This window comes from Nannobrachium achirus (genome assembly GCF_963921795.1).
Source record: "Nannobrachium achirus genome assembly, chromosome: 13".
Taxonomy (NCBI): domain Eukaryota; kingdom Metazoa; phylum Chordata; class Actinopteri; order Myctophiformes; family Myctophidae; genus Nannobrachium; species Nannobrachium achirus.
The window spans coordinates 33,053,417-33,071,137 of NC_137833.1; the positions used below are offsets into that span (position 1 = coordinate 33,053,417).

Here is a 17,721-nt window from a genome sequence, read left to right on the forward strand (position 1 = left end):
CCTTTTTTCTGAACCAGAAAATAACGGCTCCAGAAGCCTAAACGGCTCTGGTCGCGTGATAACTCCACTATAGCGCCCTTGCGCAATAGTGAGCTTATCTCCTCCCTCAAGGCATCGGCCTTCAAGCCGCGGGCTCGAGTATAAATAACCTTGCTGGATAGGGAGGGTTTTTTCGCGAACTGTAGTCTGTAACCCCGCGTCACCGTCCGAAACACCCAGTGATTCGGATTGCAACGTTTCCATTGCTCTGCACACTGTGCTAACGTGTTGCTGAGCAACGGAGAAGCCTTGGGGTTGTACCGCCTGAGCGGAACTACTGGGCCGGGAGGGAAAGGTTCCATATCCGGGCACGTATCCGTATCCGCTAGACGCCGGGCCGGAAGGCGCGGAGTCACCGGCGGAAAGAGCGTTTCCGTTTCCGGTACGCTTATTTCCGTATCCGGTGGGGGACGAACACGTGACCTCCAAGAAGCCTCGCTTGTTAATAATACATGCGACACACAACGTGGAGCCCGGGGGACAGGGTTCATCGCATAAGTAACATAATCCCCGGCTCGGGGAATTGTATTTACGTTTATAACCTGTGCTAAGGCCTTTATATGCTTCCTTGCGGGAAGACGAGGCCGACCCTGGGTGATATGTGTTGGCTTCTTCCCTGACGCTAAGACCAAACTCCTGTCCTGAACTAGAGTCGGCATAACAGTGCCGCTCGGTGGAGACAGAGGGGTATTGCACACTAGAGAGACTATACCACTGTGAATAGGAATTAGCTTGTCTGGGAACATTTTGCAAAGAGAAATATTCTGCTTGTAACCTGTCTGCATGACTGGAGGAAGCGATATTTTCTGAGTGGAAAGAAATTCCAGCCTGGACTTCTCTACACTGGTTAAATTCATGCAAAATGGGGTCGTCTGTAGTAAAGCAGGTGGGTTTGAAATAAACAGGCATTGTTTCATCAACACACTTTTTATTACAGGCACTGGAGGAGAGCACAGAGGAGGAATAAACATTAATTTCTTGGCATGAGAAAAATTGTTTGTATTGTCCAAACGTCTGCGCTTGCAAGGGGGGGTCCCCTGAAATTTCAGGGGGACCCCGCCAGAGTCCAGTGTCACTTTCGCGGCGGCTTCCCACGGGCTTTGTGGGAGCTGGCCGGTATCCCGTGCCTGGGAGGGTGGCGGGATTGAGAGCGGGCCTGAGCCCCCGCTGCAGTGCGAGGGGGTCCCGCGGAGGAAGAAGAGGGGGTCCTAGGGGGATTGTTCTGTTTCCCCTGTTTGGAGGAAGAGCGCCCCCTGTCAGCCTGACCAGGGGCCTTGCTCCGTCCCTGTCTCTTTTCCTTTCTGGGTACCTGGGGGTCCGTCGTGGCTCCCAGGAGCTCCAGAGTGATCTTCTTATCCGCCACCTCCTGGCGGAGAAGCTCCAGTCCACCGCCCATGAGGGAGGTAGGGTGGCCGGGGAGGTCTTGCAGGACCTTCTCGGTCTCCTCTCCGGAACTGCCAGGACACTTTACCTTGTCTAGCCACCTGGCACGTTCCGCCTGGATGCAATAATCCATGCCATGTCCAAGCCACTCGATCGCGTGGACATTCAGGTCCATCAGCATGCGCAGCGACTTGACCATTTCCTCCACCAACACGTCAGGCACCTCCCGCATCTCGCTGAGGAGGCGCCTGGTGGAGGAAAGCAGCAGCTGGGTGGCGTTCATCGTCCTGGCTGCCAGCGCGGACGATCTGTAAGAGTTCCTCACCCTTGAAGACTGCTTGTCATCAAAGGCTATGGCAAACCCAGGAGGCTTCTTACCCACGGCCAGATTGAGGGGAGGCCGGCCTCCAGGACCGGTCCGCTCATGGTTGGGCTTGAGGCTCCCTACCAGGGACTGGGCCATCAGCTTGTCCATGGGAGGGCACAAGGGGATTCCCGCCTTCTCTGAGTCGCGGTAATCGACCAGGAAGGGGAGCTTGGGGGGGTCCTTGTGTGTAGTCCAGGTTGAATGCAGGGCCTCTGCAAAGCCTGGGACTAGTGGTAGCTTTTCCATCCGACGCGGGGGAGAGGACTCCAAATCCTGGCCCAGGAGAGGAATCCTAGCCCGTGGTCCGAGTGGCGCATCTCCGAGTGGCAGCTCCAGGCCACAACGGATGGTGGCGCGTTCCAGCACCGAGAGCTCGTCCATGGGGATGGAGTCTGGGTCTTGCGCCGCTGCCCCTCTCGCCCCAGCCGGCATGGAAGGGGGGAGAGAGGCAGAAGGGGCTTGGGAGGACGCGGCGGAGATGGAAGCCTCGGCATGAGGAACCACCCTGGCCGCGCCTCCGCCCTGTCCGGAGGGGAAAGAGGACTCGTCCTCCTCCGAGTACTCACCCTCCGTGTCCAACTCCTCCATGTCGTAGTCCTCTAGCTCCGGTTCGTCTCCGTCGCTAGCATGCCAGGAGACGGGGCTAGGTGGCCGCATAGCCCGTAGCTGGGGGACGGAGAAGGAGAGAGGAATGTCACCGACGACTAGAGGGTGGAATTCCTTGGGGGGGACGGTCCAAGTTGCAGCTGGCGGAGAAACAACGTGGGCGGTCTTGCATGTTCTCTTCTTGGGCACGGCACCAGTCGAGCCCGTCGGAGAAACAGCAGTGGAAACAGGGGCCGCAGACCCGCTAGCAACGGGGCTACCGAAGCTAGCAGAGGGCGAGGCCGCTGGAGGCCTAACCACGTGGCGAGAAGCAGCGCTGTGGCGTACAGCGCTGTCCGGCACACGAGGAGAGGTGTCTGGGAGGGTTCCGGCGGAGACCGTGGTGTGAAGGCCGTAGCCTGCGGCAGCGATCTCGCATCGTGCCTCGAGGGCTGGAACATCATACTGGAGGCATTCAGCACAGTTCACCCCCGTGGCCGGGGCCGGAGGGGACAGAGAGGCCAAGGCGTGTCCTACCCCCATGCAGACAATGCAGAACGGATGTGTATCTTCATTGGCGATGAGGCCTTTGCAGCTGGGAAGGCCGCACTTCTTCGGTACCCTAGCTAGCAGGCTGCTAACTGTAGGTCGACGAGCTGCCATCGTGAGCTAACCGAAGCTAAGCGAAGCTAAGCTAAGGCAGGGAGACACGTGGCAGAACGTACAGAGAAGAAGTAAAGACTCAAAGCGAAAGTGAAGAAAAAGACCGAACTGTTAGGAAGAATAGAATTAGAAACGTACAGGAGAATAATCTCTAAAGGCCAGTGGCCGACTTCCTAGTCAACGCTTAGGCTAAACTTTAAAGAAAATTATACTTATATGGCTGAGTTCGCGACACTAGTTGCAGGTAAGCAGAGGTGCGGAAGAGGAAGTTATGATAGCCCGCAGGGCTTTTATACACTCGGGGGCGGCGCCCTCGTTTGTGATTGACAGCCCTACCGACAAATGATATTTCTCGTACGGGAGCTTATGAGTTTTACTCTGTTGCAGCGCCAGATGGCGCTGGTTATCCCATAGGGGGACCTTGTCTGGAGGTATGACAATAAACAGCATATTCTGCTGTTGCTATTGTTTTGAGCATCCTACCGGAGGTGCCCCCAGAAAAAGGATACACTGAAATTTGTCTTGGAGAGAAGGAAACAAAGCAGAAAACAAGCAACAGTTCACATAATGGCTGGGTACCTATAAGGGCAAGGCCTACCAACTGTTCTCCAGGCACCAATTCTCTCCGACTGGAGTCCCATGCGACACGTTGTGAGCTTGTAGATCTGCTATTACATTTTGATGCCAACACTTTCATACTTTTACTCAAGTACATTTTGAACTCTAGACATTTACTTGTAATGGAGTATTTCTTCATTGCAGTATTGATACTTTTACTTAATCAAAACATTTGAGTACCAGGCTACCAGCACTTTACATAATGTATTGAACTGTAAAACTAAAATAAATGTGTTGATCCTAAAGGTGCATCCAGTGCAACAGGTTGGCCTGCAAAAATCAGGAAGTGCTGTCAAATATGAATCAATATTATGGTAGTGCATAGCCTATTTCTTGCCAAAAAAGAAAAAAAAAGAAAAAAAAACATTCTTTAATGTAGGCTAATATAGCTGTAAAATGACTGAGTGTTGTAGAGCCTACAAGGCTTGTTGAATATGGGGGATTGATTGGTTCATTTTATTCACATGAGATCTGTCTGCAGCAATCATATAGCAGCTGTCATTCTGCGTAATAATTGATATGGCTTCACACCGCTTCACACCTATGCTTCACACAGAGCCAGGACCAGAGAACTCAGGCTCGCGCCACTTTAAAAACAATAATAATAATCTAGTGCGTGATTGAATGCAACCTTGACCAACTGTTTTCAGCACAAATGACGTGAGTTTAAGATTTGTGTTATCTTCAAATAGCCTTTTCCCATTAGCCTTTAGAAAGCAGATAGAGGAGCTAGACTAGTATTATTTAGTTTATCAGGCTAGGCCTAACTTGTTTTTTCCCTTAACAGGTCGGGCAAGGTGGCGCAGCAACGTTTTAGGAACATAATGAATTATTATCTTGATAAAGGATTTTATGACGCTAATTATTAATGCGGGCCACTCAAAACTGGTATATCCTCAGAGAGAGAGAGAGAGAGAGAGAGAGAGAGAGAGAGAGAGAGAGAGAGAGAGAGAGAGAGAGAGAGAGAGAATTGGCACTTCGTGTCTGTCTGTCTGTCTGTCTGTCTGTCTCTCTCTCTCTCTCTCTCTCTCTCTCTCTCTCTCTCTCTCTCTCTCACGCACTCACAGTTGTGCGTGCAAATGCGTGGCGAGTGGCAATGACGCAGTGAGAAGAAGACAATATTTTTTTTGTATTTTTTACTAACTGCAGGCAGGCGGCCTGTTAGGCTATATGCATTATATGATAGACTATATGCCTACTAATAATAGGTAAATGAAAAATATATGCACCCAAGCAACGGTTAGCTCAATGGAGTAGCCTACAAATGAAGGAATCGAGGCACACACAAAGTTTGTTGTGTTGTGCTCCAGGCACAGGACAGTGTGAAGGCAGAAGGTAGGATACTGATTAATGGTTTATGCCAATTATGTATTGTTTTTAAATAATTATATTGTTATTTAGCTCTGTTTTCAGCACGACATTTGGTAATTGCATTTCTCATAGCTCCCGCACTGTCTGTTAATGACTGGGGAATCGGGATTCTGGGGAAAGTGAGTGTGTTTTGGTGGTCTAATTGCTATAGTTCATGTTTTAAAAGTTATTTGAGGAGTAGGCCTACAAATGAACTATACATTATTGTGATGTGAACTTCAAATGTTGTTAGTTAAGAATGTTGTGCATATTTACCAAAATGTTGTTTTGTTGATTGTAGCATTTTTATTTTTACATTATTGTCCCTGGAAGTATTTTTCTGTGACTGCTGCACATTTCATGATAGCATTTTTTCTGCATTAATGTCACTTCATTCAGGTATGGTTATGTTGTTGCTAGCATATTTTGTGTATAATTTCATGTGTTTGAAGTGTGTTTTTATTTTACTACTACCATTTTGCCTTACTTTTTAAATAAACATAAAATGGTTAGTGGCGTATTATTTTATTGGTTACTTGGTTTACTATATTAAAACAGTAATGGCATGAGTTGAGAAGTCAATTGAGGTGTGCTGTGATGCTAACATGTCTAATATCACTCCATGCAGAATAAATAGCCTACAACAGTTCAGCTGGACTGAACCTTCAGATTCCCACCATCTTTACACAACAGAACACAGAACAGGACCACCTGCAGGACAGACTGGCTTCACTAAGGTAGGAACAACATGTTGCACGACAAAATTAACATGAAAATGACAAACATGGACCATCGCAGATGGTGTCGTGTAGCTCTGGAAAAAATGAATGGCAGCAGATGCTTCATAACATGTTGCACATCTGTCAGTAATTCGCAAGACAGTATGAATGCTCCAAACTCTTTTTTTGACATGTCATTATTGCACACTTAACACTCAAAGCATAAATTGGCATGAAGCGACTCTCATCATTTGGCTTACATCGAACTACACGATCCTCTCCCACCCTACTGTCTCTGTGACATAATTGTAAAACGTAGTCAAAGTTATGTAGTGTTGCATATACAGTATACAGGAGTTTTCTTTCCACCAGGAAGTGCCATGTGAACACAAATTGGGAATCTCTATCTCTATCTCTTTCGCTCTATCTCTTTCTCTCTCCCATACAGTATGTACCGTACGTGTATTGGAACGGAAGGTCAAGTCAAGTCAAATGTATTTCTATAGCACATTTAAAAACAACAGCAGTTGACCCAAAGTGCGTTCCAGAGCAGTCAGTGGTGGAGAGAGGGCGAGATCATTTAGCGACCTACAACTGGGTTGCAACCTGGTCGGTAGTTTTCACCAACTGGGTCGCTAAATCTACCGACTGGGTCGCTAAATATACCGACTGGGTTGCTAAATCTACCGACTGGGTCGCTAAATTTACCGACTGGGTCGCTAAATCTACCGACTGGGTCGCTAAATTTACCGACTGGGTCGCTAAATCTACCGACTGGGTCGCTAAATCTACCGACTGGGTCACTAAATCTACCGGCTGGGTCGCTAAATCTACCGACTGGGTCGCTAAATTTACCGACTGGGTCGCTAAATCTACCGACTGGGTCGCTAAATCTACCGACAGGGTCGCTTATCCACCGACCGGGCTGCTAACCCTAACCCTAACCCTAACCCAAACCCAAACCCTAACCCAAACCCTAACCCTAACCCTAACCCTAACCCTAACCCTAACCCAAACCCTAACCCTAACCCTAACCCTAACCGTCGGTAGATTTAGCGACCCAGTCGGTAGATTTAGCAACCCAGTCGGTGATTTAGCAACCCAGTCGGTAGATTTAGCGACCCAGTCGGTAAATTTAGCAACCCAGTCGGTGATTTAGCAACCCAGTCGGTGATTTAGCGACCCAGTCGGTAGATTTAGCGACACAGTCGGTAGATTTAGCGACCCAGTCGGTAGATTTAGCAACCCAGTCGGTGATTTAGCAACCCAGTCGGTAGATTTAGCAACCCAGTCGGTGATTTAGCAACCCAGTCGGTAGATTTAGCAACCCAGTCTGTGATTTAGCAACCCAGTCGGTAGATTTAGCAACCCAGTCGGTGATTTAGCAACCCAGTCGGTAGATTTAGCGACCTGGTCGGTATTAGTGACCAGTCGGTAGATTTAGCAACCCAGTTGGTGAATTAGCAACCCAGTCGGTAGATTTAGCGACCCAGTCGGTAGATTTAGCGACCCAGTCGGTAGATTTAGCAACCCAGTCGGTAGATTTAGCGACCCAGTCGGTAGATTTAGCAACCCAGTCGGTAGATTTAGCGACCCAGTCGGTAGATTTAGCAACCCAGTCGGTGGATTTAGCGACCCAGTCGGTAGATTTAGCAACCCAGTCGGTGGATTTAGCGACCCAGTCGGTAGATTTAGCAACCCAGTCGGTAGATTTAGCAACCCAGTCGGTGGATTTAGCAACCCAGTCGGTGAAAACTACCGACCAGGTTGCAACCCAGTTGTAGGTCGCTAAATGATCTCGCTCCTACTGCAGTGGTGTGCGGTGGATTATTTGCTAGTGGAACTCTATTTTAATGATGTCACGTGCACGTCACGCGCATGTGTGCGCGCGGCCTGCCTCTGTGCTAGTTGAAATACTGTATTCAACACACGTGATGGATTTTTGTATGTAATTATATTTCTTATAATTTAGTTACATTGTTAATTTCTTAATAAGTAGCCTACTTAAAATAAGTAGGCTACTTATGTGTGTGGGCTTTAGGCAGGCGGTTAGGTGTCTAGGTGTAGCTGTAAAACAAAGTTTCCTTTGGATCCCTATGCATTGGACTTCTTCTTCATGGCTGTGGCATGGTGGTCGGCATTGTAGATACCAGGCAGTAAACACTTCAGAGAATACTAGACAAACATCCTGCTGGCCATCTATACAGTGTAACTGAGGATGTATTGGTGAGGCATGCCCTTGTATTGTTATGCAAAGCAGCCCGGTACGGGGATTGAAGTGTTGACTGTGCCGTCAACACATCTTGACGGCGTGCGTGCACGCATGTGCATGTGGGGTGCGCGTGCGTGCAGCATGAAAGGTAGTGGAACGGTGCTCCACACCGTTCCACCGTCATCTCACCCCTTGGTAGTCAATGAGTTCACATTAAATATGAAAGATTTGATACACCAAAATTGTTTAAATACAGATATTCTGCCCATGCCCTGAGCACCTAAGACCATTTTTGGGACGAGCAGCACATTTTGCGCTCTCATCTCAACTATGCAGCAAAAAAAAAGAAAGAAAGAAAAGTCGATCGACACATCGAGAAATGGCCTGACACGTCGACTTGCAAAATACATAGTCGTTCACATCCCTAATGTGTATGTTTTATTAAACGTCTCTTCCGTTAAGCAGTACTGGCTCAGGAAGTATAGAGCAGCTGTCGCTGATATTGGTTCAGGAAGTAGAACAGCCGTCTGGGAGCTGAAAGGTTCCTGGTTTGATCCCTGGTTTCTCCTTGGCTGTGTGTCAGTGTCCTTGACCAAGAGACTGGAACCCCTAACTGCTTCTGGTGAGCAGTCAGGATGGGGATCGAAACCTAGTTCTATACAGACCCGGTTTAGAATTTCAAAAAGACCCAACATCAATAAAACCTGAGCTTATCGATAACATTGACATCATGCGTTACGAGATGAAAGTCAGCTGGCAACCACCTGAAGGAAGAGGAATTTAATTACCTCTTGTATTTATTTTTTACCTTGCGTAAACGTCACCTTGCGTTCATCGCATTTCCTTTGGTCTAAGCACAAAAAAAAAAATATTTTGTTAAGTTAAAACTCTATATCAGGAGTATTTTCAGGCCAAGGATCCCTTAAGCAGAGAGCGAGATGAAGCAGGGACCCCCTCTACATTGTATAGTATTCTATAAATGGTGTGATGGAGATTCTCATCGATTTCATTGATAGATTCATAGACTTGTTTGACACTTAACCACTAAAAATCAGAAATCATCGAAACTCCACCTTTCACTCTGTACTTGGTCTGCTTTTTTTTAACCTATACACCAAATCTATTTGCCAAAAATAGCCGATCTACAACGAGGCGTTGTAGATCTGCTATTTTGGGCTGAAGTTCTCCTCAGAGTATAGAGATGGGAGGGTTCAATTGTTCATTTAAAATAATTATCCTATCACACAAGGATTTTGTGGCCCCCCTGCAGTCACTCTGAGGACCCCTAGGGGTACCAGACCCGCTGTTGAAGACCCCTGCTCTATATTCAATGGTACTTTTATTGCTAGTATAGAGCATTTCTTCAGTAAAAGGAGTTTGACAGTTCTCTCCAGCTCATTAATAAACAGAAATTACATTTACAGGTGGGTTGCAAATTTCATCCAATCCTGGAAGAGAAAGCATTTATCAGCTTCACTTTAATAGTGTTCCAGTTACAATCTTGTCTGCTCATTTATTAGTTTTAACAATTCCAATTTCAATTGTTTATCCTATATCCTGTATGAGTTCTCTGTCCTGATTGGGTGAAATTGGTATCCTGATCTGAAACTGAATTTTCATTTAGTGAAGAAACACTCATACTAGTATTGATTGCTATGCTGATATATAGCTATGTAACACTTATTTTAATAAGATATATCACTTACTGTAAGAGACGGTACAGACATTGACCAACACCAGTGTGAAAACCAAGCAAAGAAATGACCTTCTGTCTGATATGATAATACTTTGAGGTTCTAATAATGAGTTCTGTTTAATAGGCCAAAATATTACTTGGACAAAACGTTTAACATTTGCTAATTTCATTCATTTAAAGGAGAATACAACTCACTTTCAACATTGAACTATGCCATTAATATACCTTTTAGTTGTGTGGAAATTAAAGGGGAGATGTCATCTCCCCTTTAAGATTGAAAAATGTAAAGCATTACAGTTTAGTTACTAATGTATTGTCCTCTAATGTTTCAACAAAAAATTAATAGAAAATTATTGATTATGGTTAAAGGCTCAGATCGTTGAGCCGTATCAGTAATGGCTCAGTGTCAATAACAATTTATGATCCCAATCCTTTATTAGCAGGTGCATTGGTGCCTTGCATGTTTCACTGCAGTTGGTGTGTGAATGTTTACTGCATTAGCATATCATGTGTAATAGTGTTCTGATGAATGTGAGTACGTTGTAAAGCACTTTGAAGGGTCGGAAAGACCAGAAAGGTGCTATATAAAGGCAGTCCATTTACCATTTTGTTAATGCTGATCTGATAGCAACCATTGTGTGGTTCTCTTGTTGTGTTTTACTGCCATTAAAGAGGGAAGAGGGGAGACAGGGGAGTTAAAACCATGGGTCCCCTCTGGGACCCATTAAAGGAGTCATCTACCGGCAGATGGCTATCTGTGTCTGTGTCTGTGTGTGTGTGACCATAAGAGACACACACGCGTGCATGCACGCACGCGGGAGGAGACGAGGCGTGTTTCCTCGACTGACACATTAAAGGTTGTTTTATGGCATGTTGTACACTGTTAAATTGATTTGAAAGGAGGTTGACTTAACAGACTCCCCCTCCCTATCCTCAGCCATTCACGCCGCACGCCTGCTTCATGCAGCGGACATAATCACAAAATTGTGTCTTTGTCGGGCTCATCTTCTATACTCCTCTGTGTGTGTGTGTGTGTGTGTGTGTGTGTGTGTGTGTGTGTGTGTGTGTCTCTCTCTCTCTCTCTCTCTCTCTCTCTCTCTCTCTCTCTCTCTCTCTCTCTCTCTCTCTCTCCCCTTCAGTGCTGGGGACTGGGAGGGGCTGAGTGAGTGATTGACAGTTCCTGCATTGTGCATGTGCTGGGACACCCACTCCTCACTGGTAGCTGCTTCCACGACACTGCAGAGCTCTCTCTCTCTCGCTCGCTCGCTCCCCCTCCCTTCCTTTCTCCCTCCCTCATTATCTTTATCTGTAGATACACCTCCACTCCCTATTTTTCTGTTTTCAGTATGCAATCAGCATCTCAACAACCCTCACCCCCCCTACTCTCTCCTTGCTAACGGAGATGGGCACGCTTCCCAGTGCTGGTGCAACTAGCAGGTGCAGCCTCTCTCTCTCAGTCTCTCTCTCTCTCTCTCTCTTTTCCACTCTCTCTCTCTATCTCTCTCCCCCTCTCTCTGTCCGTGGCTCCACCAGTGTGCACACTCTGCTCAGTCTGCCTGCAAACCCCCCTCCTCCTCATTGCTCTCTTTCTCTCCCTCTCTCTCTCTCTCTGCAACGGCAGCTCACGCGGAGGCAGCCTTGTGCATGTATGTCTGCATCGCGAGTGCCACAGCCACAGGTAAAAGAGGGGAGGCTGCAATTCGTCGGACATTCGCCAACCCCACAGGAGGGCTAGAAGCGCTGCGGCACTTGCGTCCCGGGTGTCTGGCGCACACACACATTTTCTTTTTATAATCGTCTCTAAAAGAGCTCCCCGGAGGAAGGACTAGGCAGAGGATCCCAGCAACCCAACCAACAAATCACAGGCTGACTTCAGAGAGAGAGTGGATGCTCTTCAAAGGGGACTGAGAAAGAAAGGAGAAAAAATAAATCTCAGAAATAGAGAAAGCAGGAGGGGAGTATATTTCCAAACATCCTCTCCTCCCGCTCGTGCCCTTATTTCATTTATTTATTTATTTATTCTCCTCTTGCTTTGCTTCAGCCTGTTTCTTTTTTCATTTGCGCCTCTCTCTCTCTCTCTCTCTCTCTCTCTCTCTCTCTCTCTCTCTCTCTCTCACTCATCTCGGTTGCCTCTCTCTGGCGGAATGCATCCGGTGAGCGGACAGGGTTGTGGCTTGTGAGGGGATTGTGAGAGTGTCGCTGCAGCATTAGCGGACGGCGCAGCTGAGACAGCGGGGCACTGAGCAGACAGCTTGAGGGAAATCTGATCCACGGTCGGCAAGGGGAGAGGAGCACAATCGTGCGTCGCAGTTTGCAGATTTATACGCCCTGCGATAGCGCCAGCACGACAACACCCCTGCTTCCTTGTCTCTTTCTACCTATCTGTCCAGTTCCTCAGTTAAAGTGCTGATTTCTTCTGGATTCTAACCACTCATTGGATTCTCCTGTTCTTTTTTCAACCCATTTTTTGGAATTTAGAGGATGTGTACAACTGTCTTTGGTTCCAGAGAGTGATAGATGAAATCCTAAAAAAGGAGAGGCAAAAGAAAAATAGAGCACGGGTGGTCTTGGGATAGTGGCAACGGATAAATCAACGCCAGACTGTCTTCATTTTTTTTCTATTCTGAAAGAGACCCGTTCTTGGGGAAGAGGGAAGCTGACTTGGCTAAAGCTGACGGAATAGGCTGCAGGGGGAAACGCTTTGGGTTCTGCACAGGGTGGGGAAGCTATAACTGTGACCCACCCTGCAAGTTTCACTCCCATGTACCAATAAGACTATACCGTCCTGTGGTGGAGTGTTTATGGTGGAAGGCACACATATGGCTGTGAATTAGAGCAAGCTGTGTTCGGGGATTACAGATTTTTGCTGGCTAAACCGATGTAAGCATTGATGTGACATCGTATGTATGCACGGATGTAAAACGGCTCCCTCCCGCCCATCTCCCCCCCACCCACCCGATCTCTCTATTTGCCCCTCTCTCTCTTGCCCTGTCAAAAGCGGCGTTTGAATTCCCCTGGTTTCGTTCAGTCCGTTTGCTCAAGTGGGATTCTGCATTGGTTCTGTGCATCATTGGACACCACGAGTGGGACAGGACTCCAAGTGGACTAAATCTCATCCGCATCTACGCTTGCTTTCTCACCTCTCGTTGTGTGTCTCTTGAGTGCCTGTGCGTGCTGTGTGTTTATGAATGTGTGTCCATGTGTATCCCCAGCACCCCTTCTTACCTCTGTATACTTGGATTTACATATCTGTGTACGTTTGGAGTCATCTCATTGCATGGAATCTTTTATTTTTTTTCCTCTCCACTCACTACTCTCTTAGTGATGCCAAGCAGCGACAGGTATCTTTCCACCCTTTGCAACCCATGCCTGTCCCAGGGTTAACCATCCATGAGCCATAAAGGAGGGCATTTCAGGATGAGTGAGTGTTCCGGAGCGGCCACATCCGGGGCAGTGATCCTGGAAGAGCCAGAAGGTCCCGGAGGGCCAGCAGGCCACGGAGAGGGCCAGGAACAGGAACAGGGCCCATTACGCTGTGGCGGTTGCACACTGTGGCCCCGCCAGCAGACATGGCTGTGCGTGGTCCCCTTACTCATTGGTTTCATTGGCCTGGGACTCAGCCTGATGCTGTTGAAGTGGATTGTAGTTGGGACAGTGAGAGATTACGTGCCAACAGACCTTGTGGATGCTAATCGAATAGGCCAGGATCCTATCTTCCTCTCTAAGCCCAGTGGCATTCCCAAAAGCCCCGATACCACCACTACCACCACCACCGTTATAACAATCAGTGGTGGGAACCCATCATCTAGAACTGTAACGGTGGGCAAGGGTAGAACTCGATCCACTACCACCACCCCCACCAACCCTAGGGGTGGTGGAGCCTCGGGAAGTCAAGTGACTCCTCGGAGTCCTGTAAAAGGTAACGGGCGTGGGCCTCCGGTTATTACAACAAGCACATCCGCATCTCGGTCCACAATAGGGGCCGTAACCTCCAGCCCTTCTCCGTCCAATCCCACAGTGCTTCATGACTCAACGCAGATGTGGACCCAGGAGCACACCACAACCGAGAGGGTCTCCACCACACTCACAACACGCTCGCATGTACCCCGCAAAACACGTGAGTCTTCCACATGTAGTACTTATTTCATGTTTACCATGTCTTAAAGATTTGGAATTGATTTATGAATTAACAAAAATATGCAAAGGAGCACATTTTGCAACGGTTTTGAAATGCAGCAGCATTTACATATCCCCCTTTTTGTGGGCCCTGCTATGACGCATGGTCTGATGGCCTTGCCAGACTGGGCCATAATCATGAATTACATTTTTTTATTTCTGTGTTGTAGGACACGTATACATTTGTCAATCATCTGCAAACACTTTGCCATGGTTTAGGCTTATTTCTTAAAGGACATCCAATGGATGCCACATTATAATGATGATAGATCTTTGACACCGGCAACATGCCTGTGCCCCATGATCAATAACCTTCTGGTAATAGTCCAAGAAAATGAAGCGGAGGGCTAAACCACTTACTGTAAACAGAGGGGGAGAACCCTGGAATATTACTTGCGGTAACGATACTACCAGTGGTTTAGTTTCTTATTTGGTGTGGTTTACTTTCATATGCTGTGTTGGACAGCTTAACAGTTAGTTAGTAGGCTATTTTAGAAATGTGTAATGTTTTCTGGCAGAAAACAAATGTTGGCTTTTGGCAGGAGAACGGTGTTGTAGTTCAATGCATTGTTTGGCTTAGTTGTATTCTATTACTAGGATACTGTTTTTCTACTTTGCTTCAAATACAACATACATGGTGAGGTCTTTGTTATGTCTCTAAAGGTCAAATTATCAGATATTTCTGACTGTGGTGCAGAAGCTGAGAAATGAGGAAATTACTGATCAATAGCATTTATTGATAATAACAGTAATGCCTCCTGAAGACTCAATAGTCAGTATTAACCGTATCGATGGTTAAACTGTGCTTGCTTGTGGTGACTCCCTCTGCTGTGACAAACCAATCATCAAGCTATAACACATGACACTGAGAATTTGTTGTAAATGACACAGCTGCTTGCAACTGTGTGTTTGTGTGTTTCGAGTATGGTACTGTACATCTATTTTCAAATGAGATAATGTTTATGGGAAAAAAAGTGAAAAAGGAGCATGCCCAAAATGTCTGCGGTTGGCATAGCCACCATAGCAGACTGTCATTAACACGTCAGGCTTAAATATTTCATTTGCATGCTTTCTAGTTAATCAGAGTCAGCTGGAGTGAAATATTGGCCAATATCTGCCATGCATAGTGCATACCTGTCGTCTGACTTCTCTGTGTTTTTGACTTAACATGAACACTTAGCCAGAAGAAAGAAAAAAGGTTACGATTTTGCCCCCTGGTACAAACGGCACAAGTAATGCTAATGGTGCTGTGGCACTACTGTGGTGCTTTGGCCAAGTCAGATTATCATCAGAGAACAGCAACCAACGCTGTTAACCATCTTTCTCCTTCTCACACCCTCTGTCCTTGACTCTAGTCATGGTATCGCTGCATGCTATTGATCTGGGCCAAGGGGAATTTACTTGCAGCGATCAATCAGCCTCATGCTTATTTCTGCTAGCCTTTTCCGTTGACACCGGAATGCCAACCCCAACCACCCCCCCAATGCTAGTCTCGCACAGACCAGACTTCTGCCTGAGTAAATCGCTCTGCTCAAAATGGTGTCAAATTTGCAATGGTGTTGTTGCTTCCCTCTCTCTGATGCATGCGGTGCATGCATGCCAGATGACAGCAAATCTGTAGGAATAGTGTCCCGGTGCACACAGCAAAAGCAGCAGGTCACAGGATGCAGACATTGTACTGTCATCGGATGTTTGCCAAAAGTCAAGTGGAATTTTAGGATTAGATCTCTCACTCAAATGTGGATTAATGTATTGTGCAATCGAACTCCCCATTTACAATATGAGTAAAGAGTTTGCTGAAGACAAATTGAAATTACCTTGATACCGCCTAATACAAGCAGCTAAATGTCAAGCACCATAGTCATCAAATGTAATCAAGGCATTGTGCCATCCAGTTGTACTCCACGTGGTGTACATTAATTTGTGTTGGCCTATAAGGCCTTGTAATGGGCTTTGGGCTCGATGGTTCTTATTATTCTCTCATCATATTGTCTATTATGATCTGCGAAACAGAGGACAGTGGCCATACATCATGAGAGCGATGAACACAATGAGCTTGTTATCCCCACTGTTAGAGCTGTCTGTGTGCGCGGTATGGCCACTACTGGTGTGTCCAAAGGTAATGGAATTGTCCCTAGATTACAACTGAGAGTGGGAAATGTTCTTTACAGTAATTATACTCTGGTGGGTGGGGTAGCATTTCATTAGTGGGAGAAAAATGGGGAGCCATTTATCATCATTCATTCATTTATTAATTAACCATTTAAGAAAAGAAAAAAAGAATGCCATTTCTCGAGCAAGTGCTCACGAAAACCATTAAGTCTGGTTGATTGATATCCTGTGGAAAATGTCATTCCTTCTCCTGCTCAGCTGACTTTGAAAGTCTCAGCATTGCCCAATAACCTGCTGTCAGCTGAAAAACACCAAACAGCTTTCTTGCTCCTCCGCCGCCACCCTCCATTCGTACACTCATGTGCTGCTTTGATTAAAAAAGGTCATCATTTCCACATTAACATCCATTACATGTGAATGTGTGGTGTGATGTTACTGAATTGGCTCTGTCTGTGTTTATCAAGGGGATATTCATCTATAATGGGGGGGGGGGGTGCTTTCTCTGTCATTAGCGAAGCTTGGCCAATGACAACTTCTGCAGGACGGACGTGCATACACACAAAGCCAGATATAGGAGCTGTTAGCACCGCTCGAAATTCTATTGAGACGTGCCTATAGTGGCCGAGCCAGTTAGTGCATATAGCGCAGTGAGGACCTGAGTTTGAATCCAACTCCCAGTCTTGTCTCTCCTCTCTCTTAGCCATTGATTTCCTTTCATTCTATACTCCTTTAGCTCAGAAATGAAGCATTAAAACACTTAATAAATACATGTGAGTGCTACACGAACAGTAGAAGCACATTGAATCTATGAATTGACTAAAAATGAAGACTTTGGGAAACCATGGACCAAATGACCTCTGCGTTTCACAGTAGCATGTCAGATGATGTCTCAGCACCATCACTATTTAAAGACGTGGTGCCATAGTTTTGTACTTTTTCTGTTTTGTATATGTCTATGGAGTTAACATTATTCTAATAGACCTCCGGGTGGGGTTACCTGAAAGCTGAAAGCCACCGAGTCAAAAGGTCCGATTGAAAAACACAGATTTAATGACATAAAATCATCCCCTCCCCTTTTACCATACACCCAACACTGTGGGTGTGGCTAACTTCAGCTGGGTCACCACCACCCACCTGACAACCAAGCATACTTAATGAACTGGTGGGTGTGGCCACATAAAAACATAATTTGAACTCTTTCTGTACACTGCTTTGGGAAAAAAATCTTCCTGCTAGTTTAATCATAATACCTGATCACCCACCATGTTAGGGGGAAAAACAAAGGATTCTGTACATTCTAGCCCCCACTGTTGGACATTGGCTCTAGGCGCATACTCATCACACCTGGTAGATGGCAGCCCCAGATCATGAGGTAAAATGGGTATTTTTTGGCGAGGGATGCTGTTGAGTCAGACTTCTTTGTCTTCATGCTGAGCTATTCAATGAGATTACCTTGTAGACAGACAGATGCCCCGAAGCCTAAATCCAGATTAACAGTCCATCACTGCTACCGTGGAGGAAGCAGAATTACAGTAACCCACCTATCAGTCACACCCTCTACATAAGCTTACATTCCCTACTGCTCGAGGATTTGTTTTGATAGATGGCCCATAGCATGACGCTTTTTATTAAATGACACAGAGGTGTCATCTTAAAGGGCGTTTTCTCTTTAACGCATCACTGCGTCCCTTGAGGGGGCTGTGCAGAATCCCAAAGAAATGTCTCATGCCTGGAATGAAGAACTTGACGATCACCCAAAAGAAGAGAGCGGTGGTGCTTGTTTGCGCCTTCGGTGACAACA

At 46.6% G+C, this 17,721-nt stretch overlaps 1 protein-coding gene across 1 annotated transcript in view; it reads left to right on the top strand.

Annotated features, from left to right (window-relative positions):
- Nucleotides 1-13,022: 13,022 nt before the first annotated feature.
- Nucleotides 13,023-17,721, top strand: part of nrg3a (neuregulin 3a) — a gene marked incomplete at both ends in the record, with an annotated part of 468,665 nt that continues 463,966 nt past the window's right edge. The window contains one exon of the mRNA XM_080740685.1: nt 13,023-13,749. Within this exon, the coding sequence (XP_080596811.1) occupies nt 13,023-13,749 (727 nt within the window). The remainder of the gene's footprint in view (nt 13,750-17,721) is intronic.